The sequence below is a fragment of the Rhodnius prolixus genome, unplaced genomic scaffold, assembly GCF_049639745.1.
Source record: "Rhodnius prolixus isolate KJV_2025 unplaced genomic scaffold, Rpr scaffold_3, whole genome shotgun sequence".
NCBI classification, from domain to species: Eukaryota; Metazoa; Arthropoda; class Insecta; order Hemiptera; family Reduviidae; genus Rhodnius; species Rhodnius prolixus.
Genome location: NW_027411603.1, coordinates 32,466,134 through 32,493,972, shown reverse-complemented (window position 1 = coordinate 32,493,972; position 27,839 = coordinate 32,466,134). Strand labels below are relative to the sequence as shown.

The following is a 27,839-nucleotide window of genomic DNA, read 5'->3' as shown; positions in this document are numbered from 1 at the left end:
ACCGATATTTTTTTGAGCGTTTGCCACACTACAGTCTTTTAGTAATTATTCAGAATTGAGTAATTACTCTAGAACGCTAAAGAGGTCTGTCACTGGTCCTAAACTTCTCATTTAGTGCCGAACACAAAACTAGAATTACTCATTTTGACTGAGTAAATTGAAGAAATTGTCCTGCTCTAAAATAAGAATCAACGTGCCGCTAGTCACCAGACGACAGAATGCTTATTTTTTCATGTCTATTTAATGACTTTCAGGTCATTTGAGGACATCACATCTAACCTTTGTTGCTCTTGGGACACTTAAGCCATGCCGATCGGGGCTAAATATGACGTTCTGGAAGTCTGTGAGCACAAATCTGTTTCGTTCAACTTTATTCGTACGAAATGTTCAATGAACTAACTGAATCTCATGAAGGGGCAGGATTGATCTTACCTCAATTTTGAAGTGATCTTTATGCGTTCCCAGCTGAACAAATCATTCTTAAACTTAGTAAATTCTGTCTTCCTCCAAAACCATTTCTCGGGTACATAGTTTAGAAAATGTCTGACAATAATTTTCATCTGAAGAAAAAACAAAATATGTATTAAGATCAAATCATTATTTGGACATCTGGAAGACTCAGTTCCCTGTTAATATGAATACTTTTAAGCGTTTTTTTGCCCTCTTCTATTTCTAAACCGCATTTTAATGTGGTTAATATAGTTTATTTATAAAGCACACCTAAAATTTCTCAAAATAGTTCTACTATACCTTTAGAGTGCTAAAAGAAATAACAAATTTGGGAAAAGATATTAAACCGATGACAAATAAACGAAGTGATTTTTTTTTTCATCTGAAGTACAGAGTAAAGAATTCTCCCTAGTTCCTTGTGGTTGCACTATTTTAAAATTCATATTGAGATACAAAAGTTAGACTTTAAAATTATGATGACAAATTTCCCTTGAACTTAACCATACCACTTAATAGAGCTTACCATCAAACCCAGCATTACCAAACCAAATGCCAGCGGACTTCATGTGCAATAAATGAAAGTCCTTGCTCGTACGATAAAGTACAACAGAACCTAGACCAATAATGGTCTCTGGGTGGAGGTTTTACATAGAAAAGTATGGCTTATCATTCTTGAAAATCTGAAGAAGTTTAATCTGGATAGCTGATTCATGGTCCGCAATATGGTAGTTTGTACTTACAATGAAGCTTAAGTTTTATAAAATAAAGTTCAATTATTCGTTACACTATCTACGAAACCAAATGAAGCAGTGATTTCTACTCAATCGTCTATAACTTGTTAAAGAATGTTTCATTTTTAAATATTTTTTTTTTTAATATCCTTTTATTGAAATTTACACCTGTACCTACAGGGTACAATAAGTAAATGAGATGAATGTATCGGTATAGTAACGTGGCAGACGTGAATGACGGTTATCCAGAATGATGGCCGCTATTAGTTAAATAAATTTAAATATTTATATTTCTATTCAAATTTATAACGGGTTAATATTTTTAATAATTATATTCAAGAAGCTAACCAACGCTACAAACTTCTCGCCAGACTACTTGACAAACGTTCGAAACTTAACCTACATAACAAAAGACTCTTATATCTATGTTACTGCGACCCATTTGGTCATACGGCATCGAAGTATGGGGATCGACTAAGCGTTCCAACTCACTACGCCTCCAGACATTACAGTCAAAAATACTTCGAAAACTTCTTAACGCTCCGTTCTATGTATCTAACCTCACTATCCATAATGACCTCAAAATTCCTTTCATTACAGATCTTGCTAACACTCGTTTCTTCAAATTTCATTCCTCTACAGCAGCTCATCCTAACCCTCTCATAGATCACCTATCTTCCTCCACATTACCAGGTAATCCTCTAAGGAGATTGAAGAGAAGATGGCCTCGTGATCTTCTCTTATCTTAAGCACGTTACTGGAGTGGCACCACTGGGTGCCTTCTCCAATCATGATTTCCCGTTATTTCTTTTCCCTTTCACCGTATTTGCTTGTTGCAACAACTGTTGCAGTGGTAAATTGCAATAAAAGATTAAAAAAAAATAAATAAAAAAATAATTATATTTAACTCATTGTTCTAGACAGTATATTACCTGAAATTTGCATTTCTACTTCTAACTCTGATCTCTTCAAGATCTGAACTACTCCAAACTAAACTTTCAGATATAGCTCTTATTTGGGTGTTAAAATGTTTTTCATCGCAAACAGATGACTTTCAGACACCGGACCTGTTAGCAAACAATTTGTATATTAACACTAAAATTTCATTTAATTGTAAAATTTTATTTGGTTAAATTAAAAAACTTGTGAATAATTAATTTATGAGTTGAAAGAACAAAATAATATTTTTAGTCAACAATTTTTTGATTAAATTTTATGTTATTGTAAATTAATTTCACATGTCAGTTTCAATTTAGATATATTAAGAAAAAAAGATAGATTTAAAGAAATTTGTTAAGCAACAAATTAGGACACCATAAAATAAAATAAAGTACAACAAATTTAAATTACCTCAATTAATTTATTATCTCATTTGTAATCAACCATTTGAATTTTTCAGTAATTTCATTCTTGTTTCTTTAGGAAGCAAGAGTGGAAATTCCGCCTCAGCTTTTCTTAATTTTTATTACCAGTGCAGTCCAAATTTAGAACTAGTGAACCATACTCAATTCTTCTATTCTTAAAAACATGAAGCAGCGTTGTAGTCTGTGATGTAGGTGCGCTGATGATAGCTTTGTAAAATATCTTCATCACTGAACCAATTGTGTCTGCAAAATGAAAGAAAATTCAAGAAGAATCATCCCTCAAGAGTTGTTGTGACGATCTTCATCAGTCATCAAAGTCATGGGCTCTGTAATCGAATAGCATGAATCCTCAAAACTGCTAACGTCTGTCACTCTAATTCCTGCTGTCGATTTCTCTTCATCCTCTTCTTCGGATCAAACTACGTCCAACAGTGGCTTCGACTCCAACTTTTTTTTTTCTTTTCGCCTAAAAATTCTATTTCGAATCGCTACAACTGAATGACCGTTATCCCGATAAATATCCTCTACAATAATGACACTCAACGATTATCACTAATTTCAGTTCACCAAAATAATTCACTTAACAGTGATGTGCAAAGATCCATTTTTTTCCCTTCTTGGGATCCACTTATTCACTCTTGAGGCTAATATTTTCTAATAAGTCCACTTTCTCTTTAATTCTTTTAACCTATGCAGGTATCTTGAAATATGTGGGTTCCTTCAATCTGATGATAGTTGAAATAGCTGTTCGTTGTTTTCCAGATGCGATTTTATTAACTTTTTGGCACAAATCATTATACAACTTCTCCCTATATCACACAAATTAATTGAAGAACAGTTTATTCATAATAATATCTGAGAGCAATAAAATCTTCATTACAATTAATGTTTACAAATGGTAAAAATAATTATATTATTATTTTTCGTTTTGTTAACATTATCCTTCGTAGCACGCATGTTTATTGTAACCTTCACCGGCATCGGACTTGCAACCATCATCAGAATTAATTAATATAGAGATTTCAAATTCACTTTTATTCGTTAGCAAAGTTTTCGCTAAGTTCTGGAATCATTAACTTACTGCTTTATTTTTTCCTCAGTAAAAGGTCCCTTCTTAAATGTAGATTATTTTTAACCAAAATTATGATTCCAGTGTAGGAACTTACTAATAATGGGCGTTCCAGGCTCCTGTCTAAAAATAACAATTGTTTGGTTTTCCAATTTTATAAACATCTCAGTATACATGAATTAGGCTAAAAAAAAATATTTAACGCTATAATCAATACAGAAAATAAATGTAGTACAACACTTCTCCCAAGGTGACATAATATTTAAATTTTACTCACTCTCAAAAAAAAGTGGTTCTGTGGCACACAAGTTGCTTTTCAATGAAGGGCTGGTGTAAATCAAAAACAAATTTACATAAAAGTTTTTAGTAAAGGTTGCAGAAACATCTGCAAGAATTTACAAATCTTAATTTGTACTTAATATAATATTAGTTATTTAACATAATGACTTACCTTCGATCTAGAATCTCAGTAAAGGTGCCATAAAAAATCAGAAAAAAAAGAAGTAAATGGAGATAAAAAAAACCTCAAAATATTACTTTCCCTTGTACTAATTTGAAATTCTACATACAATCGAAACATGTGCCACTAGTTTCATACACTTCTGTCACAAATCATAAGCAAAATTGGATTTTAAGAATCTAATTCCGAAATAAACGTCAATAAGAGTTGATAAATCTCCAGGACTAAAACTCTTTGATTCGAGGCATTAGCCATCCCAGTTAAGAGGTCCTTGTACAACAAATTAAAACAACAAGTTTTCTTTAATCGAAATATACCAACTCAATTACTTAAGTATTTTGTGCACTTGAACCCAATTAAATAAAAATATGTATTGAATTTTCTTATACAAAATTTCAATTATTTTATGACCTTAGTTTCCAATATACCACCAAATTAACTTGTATGCTAAGATATTTTTTGTTATTATTGTAAATAAATTAATTTTTAATTAAATTAATTTTACAAATATTATTGTTTTATTTTTAAAAGGACTGGTTGATTTTTGTTTTTGATATAACAATACACATATTGTAGATTACCAACGGAGTTGCTACAAGTGACCTACAAAAAAAACTTAATATCTAAAAATACACTTAACGCAATAAGGCGCCACGGTAGCCAAGCGGTTATAGGCGAGACCTGCGAAGCTAACATGTATTGTGGTACTGGGTTCGATTCCCGGTCGTAAGCCTTGGATTTTATTTTAATGGTTAATAAAAGAAGTTTACAGTAAAGTATGTTAGCTAGTCGCCTCCGTCCACGACACCTAATTGGTAGTTGGGACGTTAAGCCCCGCCTGAAAAAATAGGCGATTACTTTACTTTCTTTTTTTACACTTAACGCAATAAGCAAGGCAATGAAAAAAAATGACAAATAGAACTCCCAAAAAAATTTGTATCCCTAAAAGTTATGCTACGGCAAATTGATAAAAAACCTGGTTCTTGCCTCTCAATTCACTTGGTACAAAACATGTTAAATTTACGCTAACTGAGCTTATGACTAAGAGAATGATTCCTGCTTTGTTTTAATAAATAAAAGTGTCAAAAATAATTACGTAAAATAAAACTTTTTATTGAAAACACAAACACATACAATTTCCTGGTTGATTATAATGAATATACAGAAAAAAATATTAACTAATTCTACACACAACTTTTATAGCGCATAGTACAGCATTCTTACACAGCTCACAAATTAGGAAAAAAATAATGGTGAGATTATAAAGAAGCAATATATTATTTACTATTTATGTACAAAGTAATATCATACAAATTTATTTAACTGAACAGTATTTGAACTTCTATAAATAATTAAGCCACCTCATTGCAACTGAATTTCATTTTAATTTGTTAAAAAAAAGAATTTATTCGAATTCATTGGCAAAAAATTGAGTTAAAAATGTAGGATTTTTTTTATGGTAAAACAAAAAAATTGATAAATTAATAAAAAAAACATATCGCAGCTTCAATAGGTGAACATTTCAACCGTAGTGTTGGTTTCTCTGTCCTATAATTCAGACCTAAGACAGCTTGAAATGCCGAGATATTTTCTTGTAACACTTATTAATTTACTATCTATATTTTCACAACTGTTAAATCTGAACAAGTAGCAATGATGCAATGTAAATCCTTCTTCTGGTATTTTAAAATTTAAAAAATGACAATCTCTCTTAACAAAACCCAATACTTAAAATTTTCGATCATTCTGTTAAAGCCTTTAGAATCAAATGTGATGGTGTTGTAGGTAATAATTTTCAGACAGCAGGCTACTCCATACTTAGTCGAGCTTAACCGATTACACTGCAATCTTCCTTCAAGACTCCTTGGCTGAAAATCTCTTGAGTTTTGTAAAGCGTGGCACATTGGTCCTGAAGTTGTCCCTCCTCGCATCTACACCTTGCTTGGTTGGATAATTCGCAAAATTTATGCAAAACATACAAAAAAAAGTCTCTCTTTTCTCTGGTAGTCTGCCAGTATGGAAGTTCAAAATAAATATCAAGGTATAAATGACTATTTTCACAAAAATAAACAATTTCAATATAGTAAATCATACTAAGATGGAAATTTTGCAATTTACGATATTTTGACGATTTCATACTTTGCTCTTTTAGTATCCACAGTCCTTCAATACATCATTATCAACATTCTAAAACTTCTGTTTATTTGACCATAACTCTGCTAACTGGAATACTAAAAATTAATACAGAAATGCATGCATTTATTGAGTTTTCCAGCGATAAAATATTTTTACTCTTTTTATTGTCAGGTATTAAGATAAATTTTTCAAAGTTGAATTCATAGAAAATCACAAAAATCTTCACTTTTTCTCAGCACATCGAATATAGAAAGGCAATGTAAATAAGTCCTTAGGTCTACTTGAACTCAACTCAGTGATCCCAACTTATTTATTTATTCCAATTTTTATTGTTTTGGAAAAGAGCATTTTTATATTTCCTATTAAAGATGCGATATATTTATTTTTGCATATCAAGTAGGTGGTAATTCTTATAAATATGAAGAAACAGTAATAATGCTTTAAAATATAAATCTTTTATACCTAAAAAACTCAATTCACTGAAATGGCACTGTATTTGGTCAAAAAAAAATAAAATAAAACTGACAATATCTAATTAAGAATTACTATTTACATTCTTGAATTTATAAACTTAAATTTTCAAGAAAAGGAATGTTCCGATACAAATTAAATACGTGTTTGTATTTTGAATTTGTTTTTATTTATTTTATGATATACTGCACGCTAATTACAAATCTGGCAACCTTTAACAACCTCCTCAACAATTTTATCCATGTCAGATATGGGTATGAAATGTTTATTGAAAAGCATTAATGTTTTCTGAACTGAAGCATGATTTGTAGACATGGTATGAACCGTAAACACCAAATTATTTATTAGTTCATTTATAGCAACAATACGTACTTCACTCTTGTCACCTATTAGACATTTTTTGCACAGCATTCCACCTTTCATTAAATAACAAGAATCTACATTTTCTTTTTTCTTCATTTCTATACAATCAATAATATACTTTAATTCATTACTTTCTAACTGTATATTTCTAACTCTTGCCTTAAAATCTAACTTAACCTGTGGTTTATTTTCTTCTTTATTTGAAACTGAGTTTTCATTGAGTTCTTCCTTCTTTTCATTTGTACCAGACTGCAATATGTTGCTTTCTTCTTTATGTGGAACCACACAGCTGTTCTTGGTTGTGTCTTCAGCTTCTGATTCTTCTTTCTGAGTAAAGATTTCTTTTTTTAGAGGTGAATTTTCTTCAACATTCCTTAAGTTTTGTGCTTCTTTCAGCTCAGTTTCTTCTTTAATTTCTTTCTGCTTCTGTACATCTTCTTTCACAGGTTCCTTTTCTTGATGAGGTGCATTACTATTGTCTTTCTTTTGGTTTCTGTCTACTTCAACAGTGTTTTCATTTTGCTTAGTTTCTTCTTGTGTTTTTTGTTTAGTTTCTTCTTTTACTTTCTTAACATTTTCTTTCTCAGATTTGTTTTCTTGCTTAAGCGAACTGCTGCAGTCTTCCGTTATGTTACTCTCTGTTTTAACAGCATTTTTATTTTGTTCTTCTATTTGTGTAGAACCTTCTTTGTCTTTTTTCTCACTCATTGTCCGTTCATTTTCAGGTTTATTCAACTGCTTTAGTGAACTACAGCTGTTTTCAATTAGGTTACTGCTAGTTTCAAGAACAGACTTTGGATTTTCATTATGAGTAGTTTCTTCATTATCTTCTTTCTGTTTCTTTACATTTTCTTTCTCAGATTTGTTTTCTTGCTGAGATGCATTTTCTTTACACATTTCTTTCTTTTCTACTTCAACAGATTTTCTATTTTGTTCTTCTTCTTTTTGTTTAGTTTCTTCTTTCAGCATCTTTACATTTCCTTTCTCAACCTTTTGATCTTGTTTTTGAATGTTCTTTGATTTTGGTTCATATTCAAGAATACTACTTACTGATTCCTGGCCATCTATACCACGATCTTTAGTTTTTATTTGTGACTTGTTTTCTTGTCCCTTTTGACCAGAGGCCTTTGATGTCGGTACGCTATGCATTAATTTATAGTTATTACTTTTTTTAACTGCATGTTTACCTGACTCAAGTTTTTTACTCAAACCTTTATTTTCTATAGGTCCTTCAGTTTTATAAATATCAATTCTTCTTATATCGTCTTTAGTTGCATTTCGTTTTTTACTTTTCATAATTTGACGCTTATCTTTTTTTGAATCAAGGATCTTCTTCGTTTTATTACATATATTTTTATCATTAGTTTCTTCTTCACTGTCTGGACCGACAGAATCATAAGAAATCCATTGGTCTTCGTCAGTTTCATCAATTTCTTCTACCAAATTGATTATTTCAATATTTTTCGATGGTAATTTAATGTAGTCGGCAATTGCTTCAACTTCAGGTGATTCTGATGATCTACTTTTATTTTTAGCAATCCTAACTCCTTCATTACAGCTACCTGATCTTTCTGTTGGGGAACTTTCTGTACGATATTTGTCGAATGATGAACCTCTTCTGTACTTTGATCTTCGACGACTTTTATTTCTTCTCTCTCTAGATCGACTACCAGGTCTTCTTTTTAATGATATGTTCTCATATTTTTGATGAGGTTTAAACAATTTATTATCTATGTAAGGATCAACTACATCCTTGGAATCACTGGGTCTTGAATAATTTGTAGGGATACAAATATTCTTTGATAAGGTTATAGTAGAAGGTGGACTAGTATGATGTAACTGTCGCTTTTTGGAGGGGCTACGACTCCTACTCTTTCGGGAAACATGTGGTATAGAATCTTTGTTTCGTGGACTACGGGATCTTCGCTTAGAACTGTGGCCGCCTAATCTTTGAAAATTTTCCTTTTTCTCGCATAAGGGACATAAACGGCTAATATATTTGAGTTTTTCATGAATTCTTGGTATAATTGTTAAATATCTTTTTGCTAAATCTATTAATTTAGAGTTATTCAAATCGTGAAAACTTTCATGAAATAAAGACAAAATTGACATTTCAACGGATTTCGAAATATAAATTCTACATTTGTTTTTATCCTTTCTCCACAACATTCTGTGCAACATAACATAGTCGTAAGAATACATTTTTTCGCCATTTTCAAGATCAACGATTATATTATACATGACACTGTCGTTAAGCTGTAATCTCCTAATATTTTCATTTTGCAATAATATTTTGCTCATTTCAAGATCCTCTTCACTTTTTTCTATTAATTCACCTATTTCTTGATGTTTCGTAGATCTTTGCAAAAATTTGTTTTTATTATCATCGCTGGATGTAACGTGTAACATTTGTTGCCCCTCATTACGATTTATTTTTTCATCGGATGGTGATGAAGTTCCATGTGTGCTTTTGTTGTCTGTTAAAGAAATTACATGCAGATTCGGACTGACAAACTTTGAACTGTTTTTCGAATGACATTTTTTCGATTCCTTACCACCAAGATTTGATCTTTGTTTAAGTGGATATTGCACAGTTTCTTGAAATTGGGAGTTTGGCTCATTTGATGGATACCATTGGTCAGATGGGAATTGTGCAAATTCATCTGCTGCAAATGGTGAATTTTCGTTTTGTCCAACCAAATAATTTGCATTATTCCCAAATGAGGAATAGGGTCCGATTGGCTGATACTGAACCAATTGCTGATTTTCAAACTGAGGTTGTGAATAACCAAAAGTGTTGTATGCACCAGAATTAGACCAATTATTTGGATCATATTCACTTAATGGAGGTTGTGGATATAAAGCACAAGAAGTAACCGTGGTATTGTATTGGGCATCGTTGCCGTACTGTTGCCATTGATCAGTACTGTTAATATAGCCACTTGGAGGTTCATTACCGCATTCAAGTGAAGCAGAAGATTTATAAGCTGATGTATTCGAAACATCAGTGCTACCAAATTGAATTGAAACTGGTTTCTCAGGGTGTAAAACGTTGCAATTCAAATTATCATCAGTTCCTATATAATCACTTACTTTGACACTTCCTTTATTACCACGTGTCCCTTTTGATTTGGTCCTTGTAGAATACCTTGAAGGAATTGACAGTTTTCTGTCATCTTCATGACCAGTCTTGTTTATAATTTCATTTATTTGAGGAACTGGTTCAACTACACCAGGACAGTGCCAAATATTATTAATAGTTCTACTATTAAATTCGAGTTTTGGATAATGATTAACGAGTATTGAGCTATTAACATTCAGAGAGAATTGTTGTGAAACTGGATCAGGTATGAAACATCCTGGTCCGCAAACTCGATGTCGATACAACTGACCTATTTTTTCTTCACAACTGGATAAAATTTCAGCCTTTGTAGAAGGATCCAAACCGGTACTGCTTCTCTTTTCACCTGTTCCAATTAATTGATAAATAAAACTAACTTATTTAAAAATTTCTCGATCGATATAAGTCGTAATAATTTAAGGTAGATCTGGAGTAACCACAAAGTACAAATAATTAATTTATGATAGAAACCTCATTTCAAGTCTTAATGTAAGCAATTCATAGCATATTATAGCTCCCTCATTATGCAATTTTAACAACGATTATCAGAAGAGTTTTACAATTTAAATTGATTAACACTAAAATGTACGAAGGATAGAATTCCTTTTGCATAAAGTTGTATTAAAAAAAAAAATACTCATCGAATAAAAATGTTATTCTACAATCTATGTAATTAAATTAGTAATTCGTTTGTAATTTTTATGGTGACTAATTCAGTATTAAAGCAGGATATTAAAAATGCCAACTTGTAAATTTGAGGAATTTGAATAATCTAAAAATAACAGATAAACAAACACCAGCCTTGAAACTTTTTGCCAATTCGGATAATGATAATTCTAATACAACAAGATCGAATAAATATTTAGTCTAAATTAGTCAGTAGGCCTTAGCAGATTTGTGATAGAAAAAAATTTGATGACAACGGCCTCACATAAACTGCAGGATTAGGGGAGAGAATCCTTGAAGAGAATACACTACCAAGCTATCTATGGTCTTGTTGGAAATCCACTTATTGAATTCACACTTTTTCTGAAGAAAGCATGATTCGATATTTTTATCTTTGGTTCCATACCAACATTCTTCCTTTACACTAAAGAGGCCACTTGATGGGAGATACCAGCATGTGATGGCTGTCTTCCCGCTCACAATGTTGGGAATTTTTAAAAAATATATATTTATAAATAGAAAATTCAATGAGCGAGTATTATCGACTTCAGAACGATTTACTTTGTGGATACCCAAAAAACCAGGTAAAATAATGATTCTTCATAACTTTTTCTTGTTTTATTTTCTCTCCACTAAAACCATTTCTATCCCCTTAGGGGGAAGTGGATTAGCCACATCTTCAGGGTACTTGACCTGCGAGTATACCAGCCTAACAACATGAACATGAGCAACATACTCCCCAATACATTTAGACAGTACAAAGAGGGCATAGTGGTGGTTTAGCCCCACTGCTAATCCATGATTCTATCCCTCCTTTGATCCTGGTCTATCCCTCTCCTGATCCTCTGGATTCCTACCTAAGCTTAGATGGGGACTCGTGTTGAGGCTGAATGCGTACAGGTAGTGAAATATACAAAGCAGTAACGATCACCTTGTGGCACCGGGCGAAACTCCATTGTAATGTAACCTGCCTGTGGTAATGGGAGTCTGCCACAGGTGACCGTCGACCCCCCACCTCATGTGGGATTAAAATGAATACAAAAATAGAAAATAAAAATTCAAAATCACCAGCTAGTGTGTTCCCCCAGGTTTCTGAGGAAGGGACGCCGGCTGGTTCTGAACCTAAGGGTGGTATTGTGCCAGACCTTAAAATGGTTGCGGTGAGACCACAGGAGAGCCTTCTTGGAGGAAGCAGAAACGCTGCCCCTAAACCACAGAGGCTCTTGCTAGGATCTCCCAGAAACCAATTTCCCGATTGCGTTGAAATCGAGTGATTACGGAACTCTTTGGCTCATTGAAGCCAAAGGATGTTTTAGCGCAAAAAGAACTACTTGGGAAAGTCCTCAATCTTCTTAGTAGGAGAAGTTTCATCTTCTAGATCCAAAGGGGACGGCACAGTAAACCTCTTTTGGGTGCGGTGTCGTGGGATGTCCCTCTTTTTTTTTAATCTTAAAAAACCATTTCTAGACATAGGTTTAAGAGAGACGAGCCGAAATTGTATAGTTAGCGGAACTAAGGCAGAGAATAACAGATGTCTGTAACCCAGTTGAAGCAGAATATAATTTTATTTTTGCCGTAATGGACAATTGACAGATAAATGCAGGTCTACGTCTCTCTAATAATGGACCCTAGTTCGAGCAACATCTCCGAATTCTTTTAATTAGGACAAAGTTTATTATAAAAATAGGACTTTTTCTCTTTTTTATTTATTTGAAAAGAAATCGTAATAATTATCATTTGTTTATTTCTTGAAACAACATGATTTCAATCATAACTTGAAAAAACATTCCTTTTCAAGGCTAAAAAGACTCTCCCTTCAAGCTATTTCTGACAAATCTTGACCCATAAATGATTACACTCAATTCGAATACAAAATCATATTTTTAAAAAAGACCCTTTATTAAGCAAGAGAGAGAAAAAAGTCGACATTGAAAGACACATTTTTTTTATTTTATTTAATTAAAAACGGAAGAAACTGTTTCTCATTTCCCGAAAGTTTAATAAGAATAAGGAAAGATAGTAATCTTATGTAAACTTCTGTAGAATAATATTTGATTAAAAATCGTCTTGAACTAGCTTTACTCATTTACAATCAGAATTTTAACACCAAATAATGGTACCAAAAATTTAATGTACTATTTTAATTGAAGGAGTAAATCTTCAAGATAATCGTTGTTTTAATTTTATTCAGAATATATTTATGCAAATATAATTTACCAGTACTTCCTATAGCAGCTTCAAGCAGCGTGCTTATGCTCACATTTCTATCAGCCAAGAGCTGAAACATTTGAGAGTGATACAAATAGAGACATTAATTTCTATAAAAAGATATTTTTTTTTTTTTATTTAAAAAAAATGATAAGCACGAAAAATTTTCAGTGGAATAAACGAAATTTATAAGAGAAATGTACCACAGAAACTAATGTCCATTCTAACATACAAAACTGACACATTCAAGCTGCTTTTGATCTTGAGACTGATTTACAGGGTACGAAATACCAAATATAAAAGCAATGAATTCGAAAGTGGTTTAGGATTACAATGAAATAAAAACATTTTAGTAAAGAAGTCGTGCTAGCATATAGAATTAGGGCAAATCTTAGAGTAGTTGTTTTTAGAGGAGGAAGATTTGTTATTTTGGGATGATACAGGTAGAAGTTAGTTAATAGGCATAGATGTCTGGTTATTTATCTAACCAGGTTAATTATCTCGTTTGTAACATATATCAATTCTCATATTAAATAATAGATGGTATCCTAGATGCTTGGTCCTAGCGTATTTCATAAAATTTAATTCTACTTTTCACGCTATAATGCTACGGAGCTCAGGTTTCAGGCGATCAGCATTATGCAAAGTTTGAAAACTTGCCTAAATTTCAACAAACATTTTAAAGATAAAATGAAAGATCATTCATTCAGTTCGCTTATTTATTTGTATTTATACATTCGCAAACAGGAATTGGATTTACGGGAAGATTTATTTGCGTTATATCTTCAATTATTTCTAAAAAAAAATCTTAAATCCAATTTTCTCATCTACTGAGAATGTTCACTTATCGAAATGTTTTACCAGAGAGTTCCTTGATTTAAAAAATTGGATACAACTTTCGCAGAAATATCTATGTTTAACTTTTTTCGCTTGACCAACGTGTCTTTTTGGAGCAATCAGTTTATTAAGGTTTTGCAGAAGATAAAGACAGATCGGTGGAAGAATTCTGTGAATTCTGGCCAGGTACCGTACAGTTTTTGTTTTTAAAAGAACTTGATCTGGTATTTCATATAAGTATATAATACACCCAATTTTTCTTTTTTCCAAGGAAAATATTGTTTCATTACTTCAACATGGACTTTATTTTATAGAGAATTTTCTCGTCTTTTCCACTGAAAAGAAGTGTCTTCCTTTTCTCATCGATGATTTCTTATCTTTTCTATTTAACAAACTCACAAGTGGGATCACTTCATCATGTAAAACAGCTAAGAAGACAAAAACGGCAGAACAACAAAATGCGATTTCTCCAACAACGTTCTCTACTTCAGCAAACATGTGTTCCTAATTTTTCTACAAAATCTAATTTTTTTTCTCAAACTTCGCAAAAAATAAATAACAATGTATTGTTATCTGTTGTGAAACACTTTACTGGGATCATAAATAAAATAAAAACATCGAGCAAGATGGATGAGTACCTGTAAGCTTAGTAAAATTCACTGATGAACTTGTTTAGTAGGATAAAGGGAAAAATCTCGAGACTTTATTCTCGAGTTATTTCATTAAAAAAAAAAAGTGCTTGATAATTGTTTCTACCTTCTCTTACAAATAATAAAGAAAGAATCGCGATCAAGTCAAATTTTTGAAATCGATTTTTGACTCTGAAAAATTTGATACAGTCCTTGGATATCTAAACTTACATAAAATTTTCTGAATCTTATACAGCCGTAACTAATGCATGGCTTATTTTCCAGTTTCCATTTTCCTGCGCATGGACGCTTGATTGGATACGAAATGTATATTGAGTATAGATACGTATTATAGCATTTTTCTAACTCATTTTTTTCTGGTCATCACTAACCCCTAACTCCAAACAATGCCTAAATTATCCTAATAAATGCCGGCTGAATAAATTGAACAAATTATTTTTAAATACGAATTCTTATCTTGGTACATTTACTATAATGTACTGGATGATTATTCTAATAAAATGCTCTTGCTTACACTAATTAAGAGTAGTGTATCACAAACTTTTGTTAGCATTGTTTGATAACCTCATCCAAAATTATTTTCTATTCATTCCCTTTTTTATAAAAATAAAATTGTAACATCTTTTTCAATAGTTATAAACACATGATCAAACAAAGATGGAATATTTATTCGTTTATTTTTATTTTTAAAATTACTATAGGAACGATAAGTCTAGCTCATGTACTTAATTATGAAAGTAGACTTAAAGAAGAACAAATAATTTTCAAAAGGTAAAATAAAGACGCTAAATAAATTTTTAAAAAATTATATCGCAAGAAACAAAGTACTGGAGTGCAGAAGCAACGCCAATTGAAATAGTGCAATCACCTACTGGATGGACGGCAAGTCGAACTTCAATAAAAATAAATACGAATAACTAACACTATAATTTGTCAAGCTTAAAAGTTTTCATAAAAATTAAAATTATTCTTACCATTGAAAGTGGATTTGTTGATGGTTTGTTGATCTTACTTAGTTCTTGGTCGGATTTAGCTTTTGCTTTCTTTTTTTTCGAAACACTTAGAATTGGTGGTGGAGGTGGTGAGGGTATAGTAAACGGGTATTTTCTTTTTTCTTGGATATCTTCAGTTCTTCGTCCCTTCATTTCTGGAGAATGAATTCGTATATCGTAATCAGACATAACAGGTACTCCGGGAGTGTTGTAGAAATCATTATCGCCAGGATTTCTTCTTTTTCTATAGGGTGATGGCGATCTTGACATCTGCGGCTGCCTTGAAAGTTTATCCCTTCCATAAGGAAAATTAATTCGATCAGGTGATTCATCTCTTCCACTACTTAATTTGTTTTTGTCATAAAAATACGGTGATCCATCTGGACTTAGAGCTTCTCCAGAATACGAACTGCGCTGAGCATACATGGGAGGCTGAAATTATTTATTGAAAATTATTTTACATTGAGAAAAATCAAATTAGATGTTCCATCCATTACCAACCAATCAAAATAAAATCTGAAAATGATTATTGAAACACAAGAAAAACGAAAAAGCATTTTAACATTAAATAAGTAAACATAATTTAATGTTCTTGACTATTTGATGTTAAATCACACATCAATTTCCACTGTGAAAATTACATTCACCCACAATAGGGGGATGTAATATCTTCTTTACTTTTCAGTTTTTTCTTAAAGTACTTAAGAGCTTTAACCAATTCTTTAAAAAAGTTGCTATTTTTCTTAAAAATCAATTAATAAAATTATTTCAAAAAATTTTAAGTAGATACTCACGGTTGGTGATGTTCGTATATCTGAACCAGTAGGGTGTGGTTTATTTGGACATTTAATGTAAGAACTGGAATCGCAAAATTCATCTGCGAAATTCTCTTTAATATGAGGAGAACGCCTGAAGTCCCTGCAATGTTAATATCTGAATAATAAGACCAAAATAAAAGAACATATAACAGTGGTTAAGCTACTATTTCGCTTAGTCCTGAAAAAGAAAGCGCGTTATTATTAAAATAACATTTGATAAACAAATTAAAAAACTTACGTCCCCACAACAATCCTTTTAATGCTAATAACCTACACCACGAATATTATTATCGTTTATAAAAGTGAGCAAATAAAGTTTTGAACAATGAACTTTATCAAAAAAAGAAGGCTAAAAAATCCTCAATACACAGATATAAATTAATCATATGTAACCTACATGTGTTGTCCACTGAAATAAAATTAATGAGTAAAAAAGTTGATATAAAAATTATGAGAAATTACACAAAAAATATTCGAACTTTTTTTGAATTAAACAAAATGAAATGTTACCTAGAAGCGTCTGTTCTTAATAGAATATACATTTGAATTTTTAAGCAAAAAAAAAAATACATTAAATCTGCATACCTGGAATAAGACTGTCTTTCCATTAATTTTTTGGAATACATTATCTCTTCAGATATCAACCGATTATCAGCGTCAAAACCTGAATTGTAGTTTTGATTTTTCTCTTGATCACGAGAAATAGTAACCCTCAGTGCCGATTTTTTGTTCCAAAATGTAGTCTTTCTCAAGTAATCTTTGCTTTCCTGAGGTGAAATATGATCTTTTATATCGTCTTTATATTCTTGTTCGAATCGTTCAGGTGATTGAACGTGAATTGTTTTAATTAAAATACCATCATCATTAAGAGTTACTTGAGAATTAGATTTATAAGAAGGAGACCTCAGTCTACCGTCTGATTCAGAGTGACATAATGTAATTTGTGATTCTAAATCAGAATCTCCGTATTGGTTATGGATTTCTTTTGCGTTATCAAGTTTATCATCGTTTTGGTCATCGGCACTTTGCGAATTTTTTAATAATTCGATAAATTGATCAATCTCACCTTCAGTTGGTTTTCTATTGGGGAAACCAGGATTCAATTGATGTGGATTATTTTGTCCACTTCGAATTTTTTTATAATCATAAGAACTGTTCTGTTCACTTGTCATATCCAATAACTCTGTACAATAATAGAAAGATTAGGAAGTTTTTCATAGTCACCCCTACAATGAAACTAGATGCATTTATTTTAATAATATTAAATGAGCACCACACAAAATAAGTAAAAACAAAGAAGGTACATTTTTATCATGTGAAAAGTATTGTGGTTCATAACAACATGATAGACTGCAAACACTGCTGCTTATTAACACTGCAGGCAAAAATTCTCGCTATTAGAATTTCAAATTTGTTTTTAAACGCGTAATACAATTATAAAAATAATAGTAGTGCCAATGCTTAATTACTTTCAATATAAAAAATATAAAAAGGTTTTAAAAAAGAATTAAACAAGTACTCATATTACAATTATTATTGGGGTGGAGGCGCACCATTTGGTAAATATTTCTCTCTTTTATTAATACATACATCACTCATAGCTTACTTACTTAAGAGTATTTCAAAGTTACAAGCAAGCTCCCAAAAAATATTAAAGTATACAAGACTGAGCATTTAACAGTTTTGTACGAAATGCTCTAATATAATAATACCACACTTCTGCAGCATCTCATCGGGTAAGTTGTACCAATAAATCGTGGGATCTGGAAGTCGTCTGCGAAAATTTTTTTCTTTTCAATACTAGTTGCATGGTTTGTAAACCTTCTTTAAATCACGGCATCCCAATCCGATTGGACGAATAAATATCACCTTTTAAAAGAATGTCGAGGTTCAAGACCCAGCTTCTTCGGGGACCCTCGAAACCTAATATCCATAACTATCTCAGCTGTTTTTACTGAGTCTGTTGCATACATCAGATCTTTTCTTGTCAGAATTGTCAAGATAAGTTTTGACCTGCCAAAATCAAGAAGAGATGGAGATCCAGAGCAACGCTCTATTTAATTTATTTTCCTTTCTGAGCCTTTCTTTATCAGAAAGGTCTTAAGGTTCTAATAAGTAGGAGGCAACACCTTTCTACATTTGGGGTCTACGCAGTACCTTAAGCGCTGAGATGCCCAAGTAAGGTATCATTATTGTGTTTGAAAAGCTGGGCTCACCGTGGTCCTCTCACCGATTCCACCAGAAAACAAATGGATTTTAATGCTGGCATGAAATAGGGAGGCAAGCTGATGGAATCAACTACTTTCTCGTCCTTCCTCACTAACTCTGTGTCTTTGTTAGTATCACGAAAAAAAAGATAGTATTTAGAAGAAATCGGTTTCTCTAAATGTTTGAGTAGGAAGGATTAGAACCCAGGATCTGCACAAGGGAAAACAATGCTTTCTCTTCTCTAATTATTTTTTCTTTCACTTTTCTTATAAGAAAATAATTGAAACGAGTCATTTTTTTTTTTTTTTAGAAATTTAGACGTCGGGTATAATTAAGTACAACCTGCTAACTCATTTATCTCAATATAAATTTGGTTTTCAGTATACACTGGAAATAAATATAAAATTAACACATTATAGGACATCAGTCAATGTCATTCCATTGTCCATTTTAGTACGCAAAGGAAGTTAATTTACTGTATCATACGGTCAGTCTATTGATATACATCTAACTGATCACTGAAACTTTTTTTCGTTAAATTACAGACATACAAGTTTATTTAAGTTGCTTAAATAGATAATGAAAGTTTTAATATTCATTTTAATTACTTTCTTAAGATTAAGTTCTACAGATGTGGCTGATGAAGAAGAATGTAAGTAAGCATGTGAAATTTAACATTTTACAATTTTTTTTTTGTGTTCACCAACTTTTTTGGTTTATTATATACACCACCTCTTAACCCTCCCAGATGTTCTGTGAATAGCGACTGAAATTGAACTAGGCTCTTAAGAGAAGGTCTAAGATGAGGAGAAAAGAAGACAAGCCGGGTAGTGAGAAGAATCTAGTGAGTGTATGCATATTCGGAGGCTCGGTTTATGACATCAATATTTGGCACTTGCCACTTGGGGGAATTTAACTTATGTTCCAGTCACTTTAATTTATTTCTGTTAAATCATCTAAATCCTATTTACTATTTAATGTCAACATTAGAGGTTTGATCTAAACAAAATTAAATAGATTCATGGTAAATCCTTGATTATTTTATTAACATCTATAATGTCTTAAACAGTGAAAAATTGTCATTTCAAAAATTAACCTAAAGTTCAGAAATTGGTAGACGAATTTTGTTTATCCCAAAATTTGGCTAAATGTGTAAATGTGCTTTGTGTTTGAGGGATTCATTGATTCTTTGATAAGAATTTGAGTTAACAATAAAATATTTGCTCATATATTTTAACCTTAGAAATGACATTCCCAGCCCAATTAGTGATTTTTTTCTCATTATCTCCAACTAAAATATGAATATGAAAAACCATATGACAACAAGCCGACCTTCTGCATTTCCTCTTGATATGATGTATGTAGCTATAACGTTAGTAAACTTTAGTGCAATTTCGATTTTTAGTTAGGACATCACTTGTAAAGAACTTCCTGACTATTGTTTAAACATCCTTTTCAATACTGAACCAGTTTCACTTTTTAAACAAAACAGTTATGGCGTACATTATAATAATTTTCTTACAAACTTAAAGTCAGGGCTCATTCTTGTCAAACAATTAATTTTTTCCTTCTTTAAAAAAACGTAGGGGTGGTTATTGTTCTTTGCTCTGAAATGGCACGTTAGAGAGCTTAAATTATGTTTCCACAAAAATGTTTCAAGTGAAAGTAGTAGAGCTGCAGCATTTACATAGGGCAATAAATAATCTTCGAAGCAAAAAGCTCGTTCTTATTAGACATAGGATTTTAATTCTTTTAATCTTCTGGCAGTCCAGTTCAGTGGCTCTTTTGTTCATATTTTGTTGTCATCTATCACCTAGGGAGTAGTACAGTGAAAGGTTTTCCTTCCTTCGGCGCACAGAACGGAATACGCTGGTTTTATTAAAACTAACCAGTAGAACAGTTGTATAAGAGTTGATATACGAGTACATATAAATTCGAACAACCTAAATAATATAAATAAAAAGCCTTAAGTGCTCAGAATAAAACTTAGGGTGCTCCTTTCATATAAATGAAAACATCGCTTTTTTAACTTTATTTCAATTGGGCAATTGGATTAATTTCTAGAAAGTTGAAAAATTTTATTTTCAATTAATATTTTGCCTACTAAATTCTATTGTTTGTCTTGTCTATTTTTGAGCAAAAGAGAGTTATTTCCTTGTTTTAAAAAGTAACGAAATAACTTTTTTCCAGTGGGAGAAGTACTTACTGAGAAAGAAGAAGGAAGAAATCCAAGAATGCTGGAACCCATGTCTAAAAAAGAATTGCTGTGCTCTTCAGGATCTTCCTGTGTGCCGCTGGAAGAGTGTACAATCATCAAACAACTTATGAAAAATTCGTGCTTACAAACTGTAAAGTATGAACAAACTCACTGCATTTCAAGATACAAAAATTATTTAATAATTTAAAGTAACAAATTAGAACGCTTAAAATTTTTTTTATAATTTTCAGGCTACGTGGTATAACGTGTGGATATAAAGGTGTGGAACCATTGGTTTGCTGTCCAGACATTTGTCCATCTCAAAACTTGGGTATTTCACATGATATCGAGAATCATGCAAATTGTGGCCAACCAAAATTAAATAATTGGTGGTCTTCAAACTACAAAGGAGTTGGTGCTCATCCATGGGTTGCAAGGGTCGGTTTTAAAAGTATGACCCTATTGAACTATGATCAATGTATTTTCTCCTGTACAATCAGTTTTTAAGATTATATAATAATTCTTTAATTTCTTATACCGTAAAGAAAAGGCGGAAGATTTGAAAACGAAAATTTCATTATTTTTTTATTAGTGATTTATTTAGGAATTCACAACGAATAATCTTAAAGTAAATCATGAGAAAACAAAAAGTAAATCTGATGCTTGACGGTAGGTCAAATATAAGTTCCATGAGAATTAGGGTTTCTTTAGCCACAAACTTTCAATTTGAGATGCTAACTGTTGTTAAAAGTAGAAATGTGTAACTCAAATTAATCTTGCTTGCTTACTGTTTCCGAAATTTCGTTTTTATTTCTATTCAGCTTAGCAGTCGTATTGATTGCAGCAATTATAAAGACGAAGCCGTTGAAGTCTTATTATCGTTCTAGTATGAAGGAATATTATAATATATTAACTAAAATCAGCTCGTAGAATCATTGATAAGAAATATAATCGGTGAGGGAAAATAAGGGTCATGACGATGCTCAATCAGTACGGATTCGCGGGTCACGATATGTATCGTAGTTATCTTTTGCCAACCTCAGGTAAATTTAGCCCTTAAAAAAGCCAACGCAAAAGAAAAAAAAAAAAAAATCTTGAACCCACAAATAGCAAAATCTTTCTAGCTAAATATCCTTAACAAATCTAGAAAATATTTGCTTCTGCGTAGTGTCCAAAAGTCTTCTTTCTTTTAGTTAAATGCTAAAAATACATCATTGAGGCGAGAATTCTGGAATAGATTCTCGTGCGGGCTTCAAATAAGGGAAATGCCCAACTTTAGCACATCTTTAGTGCCAAATTTGGAAGTAACTCTCCAAAAAAAAAAAAAATTGTAAAACGCAAAGATTATTGTGTGTGAAAATAAACAGTCACCAATTTTATCAGAATGTGTAAGCACTAAAGCTTTTAAAGTATTGTTATAGCTGATATTGTGTTCTATTATAACAAAGTAAAACATTAAAATTAAAATTAACATTTAAAGTTATTATTGGGGACTAGTACAAAAATATTGCAAAGACAAATAAAAGCAAGCAAGCTAGATATTAGAGAGCTGACCATTCTGGACTCGCTAGCGTATCAGTAACGCTTATTTGCTTTACTAAAATATATTAACTCATTATGCAAAAAAGTATTTAAGAGATTCATTTAATAGCAAACATTATTTTTAGACAAACTGACTGATCGCGTTGATTATCTATGTTGTGGATCAATCATCAGTCGTCATATTGTTCTTACAGCAGCACATTGTGCTCTGGCTAAAACAGCAACACATAAAATGTAAGTTAAAAAAGAAATAATTCAACTTTTATATACATTTGAAATAAATAGTTATTTGTGTTTTCAGTACAAATGTCAGAGTAGGTGAATATGATTCTAAACAAGATCTAGATTGTACTAGTGGATTTTGTGCAAAAAAGTCTCAAGATTTACCCATAAATTATATAATAGTTCATCCCGGTTATGATACTAAAACATTCAGGCATAATATAGCTCTGTTAATACTTAAAGAGAATATGGAGTATTCCTGTAAGTATATATATATATTTTTTTTTACTTCAATTGAAATGAAGCTGATGTCCTAGATACAGCTTTAGAATCAAATTTTTTTGGCTTGAACTTTTACCCAGTATTTATGAAAGAAATTATGCTTTCCAATTAACTCGACAAACAATGGTTGAATCAATTTTAATATTGGGTGTGAATTAAAAAAATATTTCTGAATTGAAAAGTCACTAAACAAATTTTTTTAAATTATGTTAACTAACCTTTTGATGTTCAATTATTTGAGATTTCGTCCTTGATAGCTCCTTTCTGTTAAAAAGTAAGGGAAATTGAATTAAAAAAATTCGTAAATTCAGTTTGAAGGAAATTTGTTACATCTATTTGAAGGTTTCCCATCAGATTTTTATTGTAATTATTTTCACAGAAATGACTCTAAGAAAATCCGAATTAACCGCAGTTGTTTTGCAATTTAGAATAAGCTACACTTCGGTGGAAAGGTTAATGATTGATTACTATTAAGTGGTAGCTGGAAACGAAAATAATTATTACTGATTAAGGCATTAAAGAAAAACAAAATATTTAAAATTGCCTTGAATAGTTCTTAATTTCTCGGAATTTTTGGTCACTTCTTGCAATGTTGTATGTACATTTACATACTGAGTGATACTATGGTACGTGATCAACAGAAAAATCGATTTAGGATGCTCTACTTTATTGTATTTATTGTGAAGTAGTTTGTAAAAAAAAAAATGATAATTTTCAGTGGCAGTTCAACCTATTTGCTTATACCAGAGAGTATCATACTCAACATTTTCAGGAATGAGAGGAATTTTAGTCGGCTGGGGAAAACTGGCTAACCAGGAAGGTAACAGTTAAGATTGGTATTAGTTTAAAAGTTTCTTTGGACATGTTGGATTTTGCGAATGATTTTCATATGGAATTCAATTTCAGATACACAGTCTAAACAGCAGCAAGTGTCCATGCCTATCCGATCATTAGATCTTTGTAATTTATTATACGGCAGTTCTGTTCCTATCACTGAAAATCAGTTGTGCGTAGGTGGAGAAATTGGAAAAGATGCATGCTCTGGTTTTGGTGGAGCCCCCTTGGTAATTCTGGATCCGAATTATAAGGATAAATATTTCCAGGTTTTATCATTTGCAAATGTTCTTAGGATGCCTATTATTTCGTAATTTATCAATTTTATCTTATTTTATATTCAGATTGGCATCATGTCCTTTGGATCTGTTAACTGCGGCTCTTCAGGAGAACCAAGTGTATATTCTAGAGTTGATAAATATGCCGATTGGATTATGGCTAATTCCCCAAGAATTGTATAATAATATTTTAATTTTATTATTTATAAACAAGTTATAAAGGAGGTTTGGAGACATATTTTGAGAATTAACCTCCAATTGTTTTACAAAAATCCTCAGTGTTTTGCAGTACTCAGTGTGATCAGTATCATGCAAAGGAAGCGGATGCTGATAGCTAAAGTAATAATGTAGAAATAAATGTTTAATCTCTTAGCTAAATTCAGAAACATCTATTACTAAATATAAAAGAGGATTCTTATATTTTTTTAAATATAAAATTATTTTCTGGGTTCTTTTCTGAAGTCCATCGAAAATTTGAAAAATAAATAAATAACTAGTAAAAAAGTTAGGTAAATGAAAAAGAACATGTATATCATAAAAGAATTACAACTGAAATTTACAAAGAATGTGAAGAAAAATTAAATTTTTTATTTACTTTGAGAGCAATAATTTTCTATTATTTTTAGAAAATTATTTTGGGTTTAATTTAGATGTGTAATATTTATGTTACATTTATCAATATAAAGAAAGATGAGATAATTATATTTCCTTTCCACCCCAGAAAAGTAGGAATTAGCTCAATCATTCGGAGTTCAATACTAGGCATACTTGCCTTAAATTTTTTCTTACTAACATTGCCAGGAGCCTTGCAGCTTTGAGAAGGAAATCGACGCCAAACACCTCTCATTCAACGTGTTCCTTCCAAAAAACAATTTGCCAAAAAGCTTCCACTTGGAACATCTACTGAGATTGCTCTCGTCACATAAAAAAATAACCTCACCTTACCAACCTTGTAAAGCAATATTAATTTTAGTTTATCTTTGCATTACAAGAATCTGTTTCTTGTTTACTGCCAAATTGACTACTTTGCAATTATTCGCAATCATTAATGAAGGAATATTTTTATTTATTTTTTTAAACCATTTTTTGCAGCGAAAATTCATTTTCATAAAAACACATGAAGGAAATATAAATAATGCTCAAATATTATTTAGTAAGTTTACTGAAATGACTTATTTATTGTAATTCTACAAACATGGAAATTCCATTATAAACATCTACTGACTGTTGCAAAGTTGTTAGTAAATTGTTTAGGTCATGAGAAATTGTAGACCTTCAAATAAAAATTAGTAATACTTTTTCTTTTCTTACTTTCACTTTGTCAGTTTTCATTCTTTTTTTTTACAAGAATAGAAAAAGGGGATAAATATTAAATACATAAAAATTAAATATAAACAAATCTACAAAGAAGAAAAAAGACAAATATATCTTTGAAGGCGATATGAACCCTTCATCTTAACAAAATTGTAAAAACAATTAAAATCGTATATACAAAATTTAATTATACAAATTCTACAAAGTATACCGCAACAATACATTAAAACCTTTTGATCACTTAAAAGGTTTGCTTCAGAAAATATACAATCTAAATCTAGAACAGGATCTATTCAAAAAACTGAAACAGTAAAGTACTGAAAAGGGCAAGAATATACGAGTGTATCACTTTTCATGACACTCTTTTAACAGAAAATTTAGCCGTTCGTTTTTTTTTTTTTTTTTAATTGACCTTTTTTTCCGTGTTAAACATTGTAAGCAACTTAAAAAGTAATAATAACACAAAGTATTAAGAAAGAAATACAAGTTTCAGTCACCATGTTCATATTGCTTCAAAGAATATTGTCTCACTCACAAAACCAGCTCACCTTCCCCTTATTTTCACTCAAAATAATAACAGATTTCTTTGACTGATAAATCTCATCCTAAATGTTGAGCAACAATATCTAAGGAAACTAAATAAAATTAAAAGGTAAATAGAATGATCTTAGCACAACTCTGAGCAAATGTAGGTGTTAATGAATTTGTATTTTCAATGATTATTTTAGCTTATTATCTCCAATTTGATATTGTCACTCACTATATAACTATAAAAAACATTACATATAACAAAAAGAATATAATATGAATCAATATTCACATTGACTAGCATTAATATTAGTTTTTTAAACAAATATTTTTTTTAAAAAATACTTAATTATTCATTCTTCTGAAATCAAGGATAAAACATATTTTGTTTATATTTTAAGGAAAAGAAAAGTACACTAAAGTGACTTGTTTTTAATTATTTATTTTTTATTTTATTTAGTTTTAAGAAAATAGGTAATTTCTAGTAGAGTGCAGCGTTTTATTTCAGATGTGAACTGCGCTAGAACTACTTGTCTGTCAGCTACTTAAGGCCCCTCATGAAAGTGTTCTTATTCCTTCCCATTTACCATCCAATCAATAATAATGATAAAAATTAATCGAAAGATCAGACTTAAAATGGAAATGTATTTCTTTCTAACAAGAAATACAAATTGTAATGTTCCCACAGTGAATATATATATATTTTTTTAATCTACAAGAACTGGAATAAAATTTTTTTTAACTTAATACTTTTTTAAAACTTGACTTAAAAATTAAAATGTTGTTAGCACAATAATAATAGATCATTCAAATCAATAAAAAAAAAAAAAAAAAAAAAAAACAAGCTGTAATAATAGTAATTATTTAATAATTTCGGTTCATTTATAATAAATTAAATTCTATTTAACTAACAATTCTTAAAATAAAAGACTAAAAATATTATTTATTTTGTTTTAAATTATGTTTTATAAATGAAAAGAACCACTGATTATTTCATTTCTCAAATCCATTCAAGCCTATCCTCACGTCTCAGATAAAACTTTGTCTCATTTATAACTTTATAAATGTTGCAAAAAGAAATAAATTTAAACTAAAAATAAATGGTAAGTAAATTTAAACATTGAATTGAGAAATGATCTATTATTGAGAAGTACTCTTTGGCCATGCAATTTTTGCATCAATTCGTTTGTATGCAAACATACAGTGTTTCCCATTAATGCTGATGTTTCCTTTTATATCTTGTGGACATTCGTTATCAGTTAAAATAGTTTCTGTAAATGGAAAAAAAACAAAAAGTTAAAAACTTAGATTAAAAAGTATAATTTAACCAAAACGGTTATTCCATAAGAAGATTTTAATTAACTGGGAGTCAAGTTAATTAAGTCAAATGAAAAATATAAGTGTATTTGAGCCTAAAGAACGTACGTCTTCATCACAACAAGGTTATTTGATTACGACAAGATGGGCCCAAAATATTTTACGTAGAAAATATTATCCATTTATTATTAATAAGTATTTTAGGATCGCTAAAGTTCGAAGAAATAGCTTTTAGAAATTAGTTTGCTTAACAAATTAGAATGATTAAAATAATAATAATAACTCCTTAACAAAAACTTACAGTTTTAAAAGTTAAGTATAAGGGTTGATTAAACGCCAAAAGGTACACAAATCAGCAGTTCCCAACATTTCATTAATACTTCATTGATATAATTTAAGTAATTTTACTGCATTAACTTTTCCTTCACATTTTTTAGAATTTATTAGATGTCACAGACCCTTATGCTGGCCATTTTCGTCTACAAAATATTTACTCAAGTAGCACACCATTTAACTTAGATTGACTGTAATATCTATTTATCTATAATAATCAAACTATTAATCACAGGTGAAAAAGAAAACGTTATAAAAAATATAAAAAAAATAAGAGGCTAAAAAATTCATAAACTTTTTTTACATCAATAATTTTATGTATTTATTTTTATTTTTAAATAAAAATCATTGGTTTAAGTTCATTCTTCGATTAAAGTAATTGTTATTTTATGTTGTAGTCAAACGTTTGTAATAATAAGTAATAAATAATCTGGCTTTATCGCAAATA

The 27,839-nt window shown here is 30.7% G+C and overlaps 3 protein-coding genes across 18 annotated transcripts in view; 1 reads left to right on the top strand and 2 right to left on the bottom strand.

Moving 5' to 3' along the window:
* Positions 1-5,161: 5,161 nt before the first annotated feature.
* Positions 5,162-17,699, bottom strand: LOC141452579 (uncharacterized). 2 transcript variants are annotated; one of them, XM_074124863.1, is made up of 5 exons: positions 16,922-17,699; positions 16,313-16,436; positions 15,501-15,950; positions 13,049-13,109; positions 5,162-10,511 (listed from the first exon to the last, which is right to left on the bottom strand). In XM_074124863.1, the coding sequence occupies exons 1-5, from the start codon at positions 17,506-17,508 to the stop codon at positions 6,874-6,876; spliced, it is 4,860 nt and encodes a 1,619-aa protein (XP_073980964.1). In that variant the 5' UTR covers positions 17,509-17,699; the 3' UTR covers positions 5,162-6,873. The 2 variants fall into 2 exon arrangements, with proteins under 2 accessions (XP_073980964.1, XP_073980965.1); XM_074124864.1 differs by lacking the exon at positions 16,922-17,699 and adding an exon at positions 16,575-16,730.
* Positions 15,196-26,585, top strand: LOC141452582 (CLIP domain-containing serine protease HP8-like). Of its 3 annotated transcripts, none has more exons than XM_074124879.1 (8): positions 15,196-15,408; positions 20,735-20,897; positions 20,993-21,192; positions 22,409-22,517; positions 22,585-22,766; positions 23,506-23,607; positions 23,694-23,890; positions 23,966-26,585. In XM_074124879.1, exons 1-8 carry the CDS (start codon positions 15,402-15,404, stop codon positions 24,080-24,082), a joined length of 1,077 nt encoding a protein of 358 aa, XP_073980980.1. In that variant the 5' UTR covers positions 15,196-15,401; the 3' UTR covers positions 24,083-26,585. The 3 variants fall into 3 exon arrangements, with proteins under 3 accessions (XP_073980980.1, XP_073980979.1, XP_073980981.1); XM_074124878.1 differs by lacking the exon at positions 15,196-15,408 and adding an exon at positions 19,011-19,196; XM_074124880.1 differs by lacking the exon at positions 15,196-15,408 and adding an exon at positions 20,058-20,075.
* spri (Src homology 2 domain-containing protein sprint) overlaps positions 25,046-27,839 on the bottom strand; it is a 577,619-nt gene continuing 574,825 nt past the window's right edge. For all 13 annotated transcript variants that reach the window (XM_074124869.1, XM_074124867.1, XM_074124870.1 and 10 more), the window contains one exon: positions 25,046-27,012. In XM_074124869.1, the coding sequence (XP_073980970.1) occupies positions 26,882-27,012 (131 nt within the window). In that variant the 3' untranslated portion in view covers positions 25,046-26,881. The remainder of the gene's footprint in view (positions 27,013-27,839) is intronic.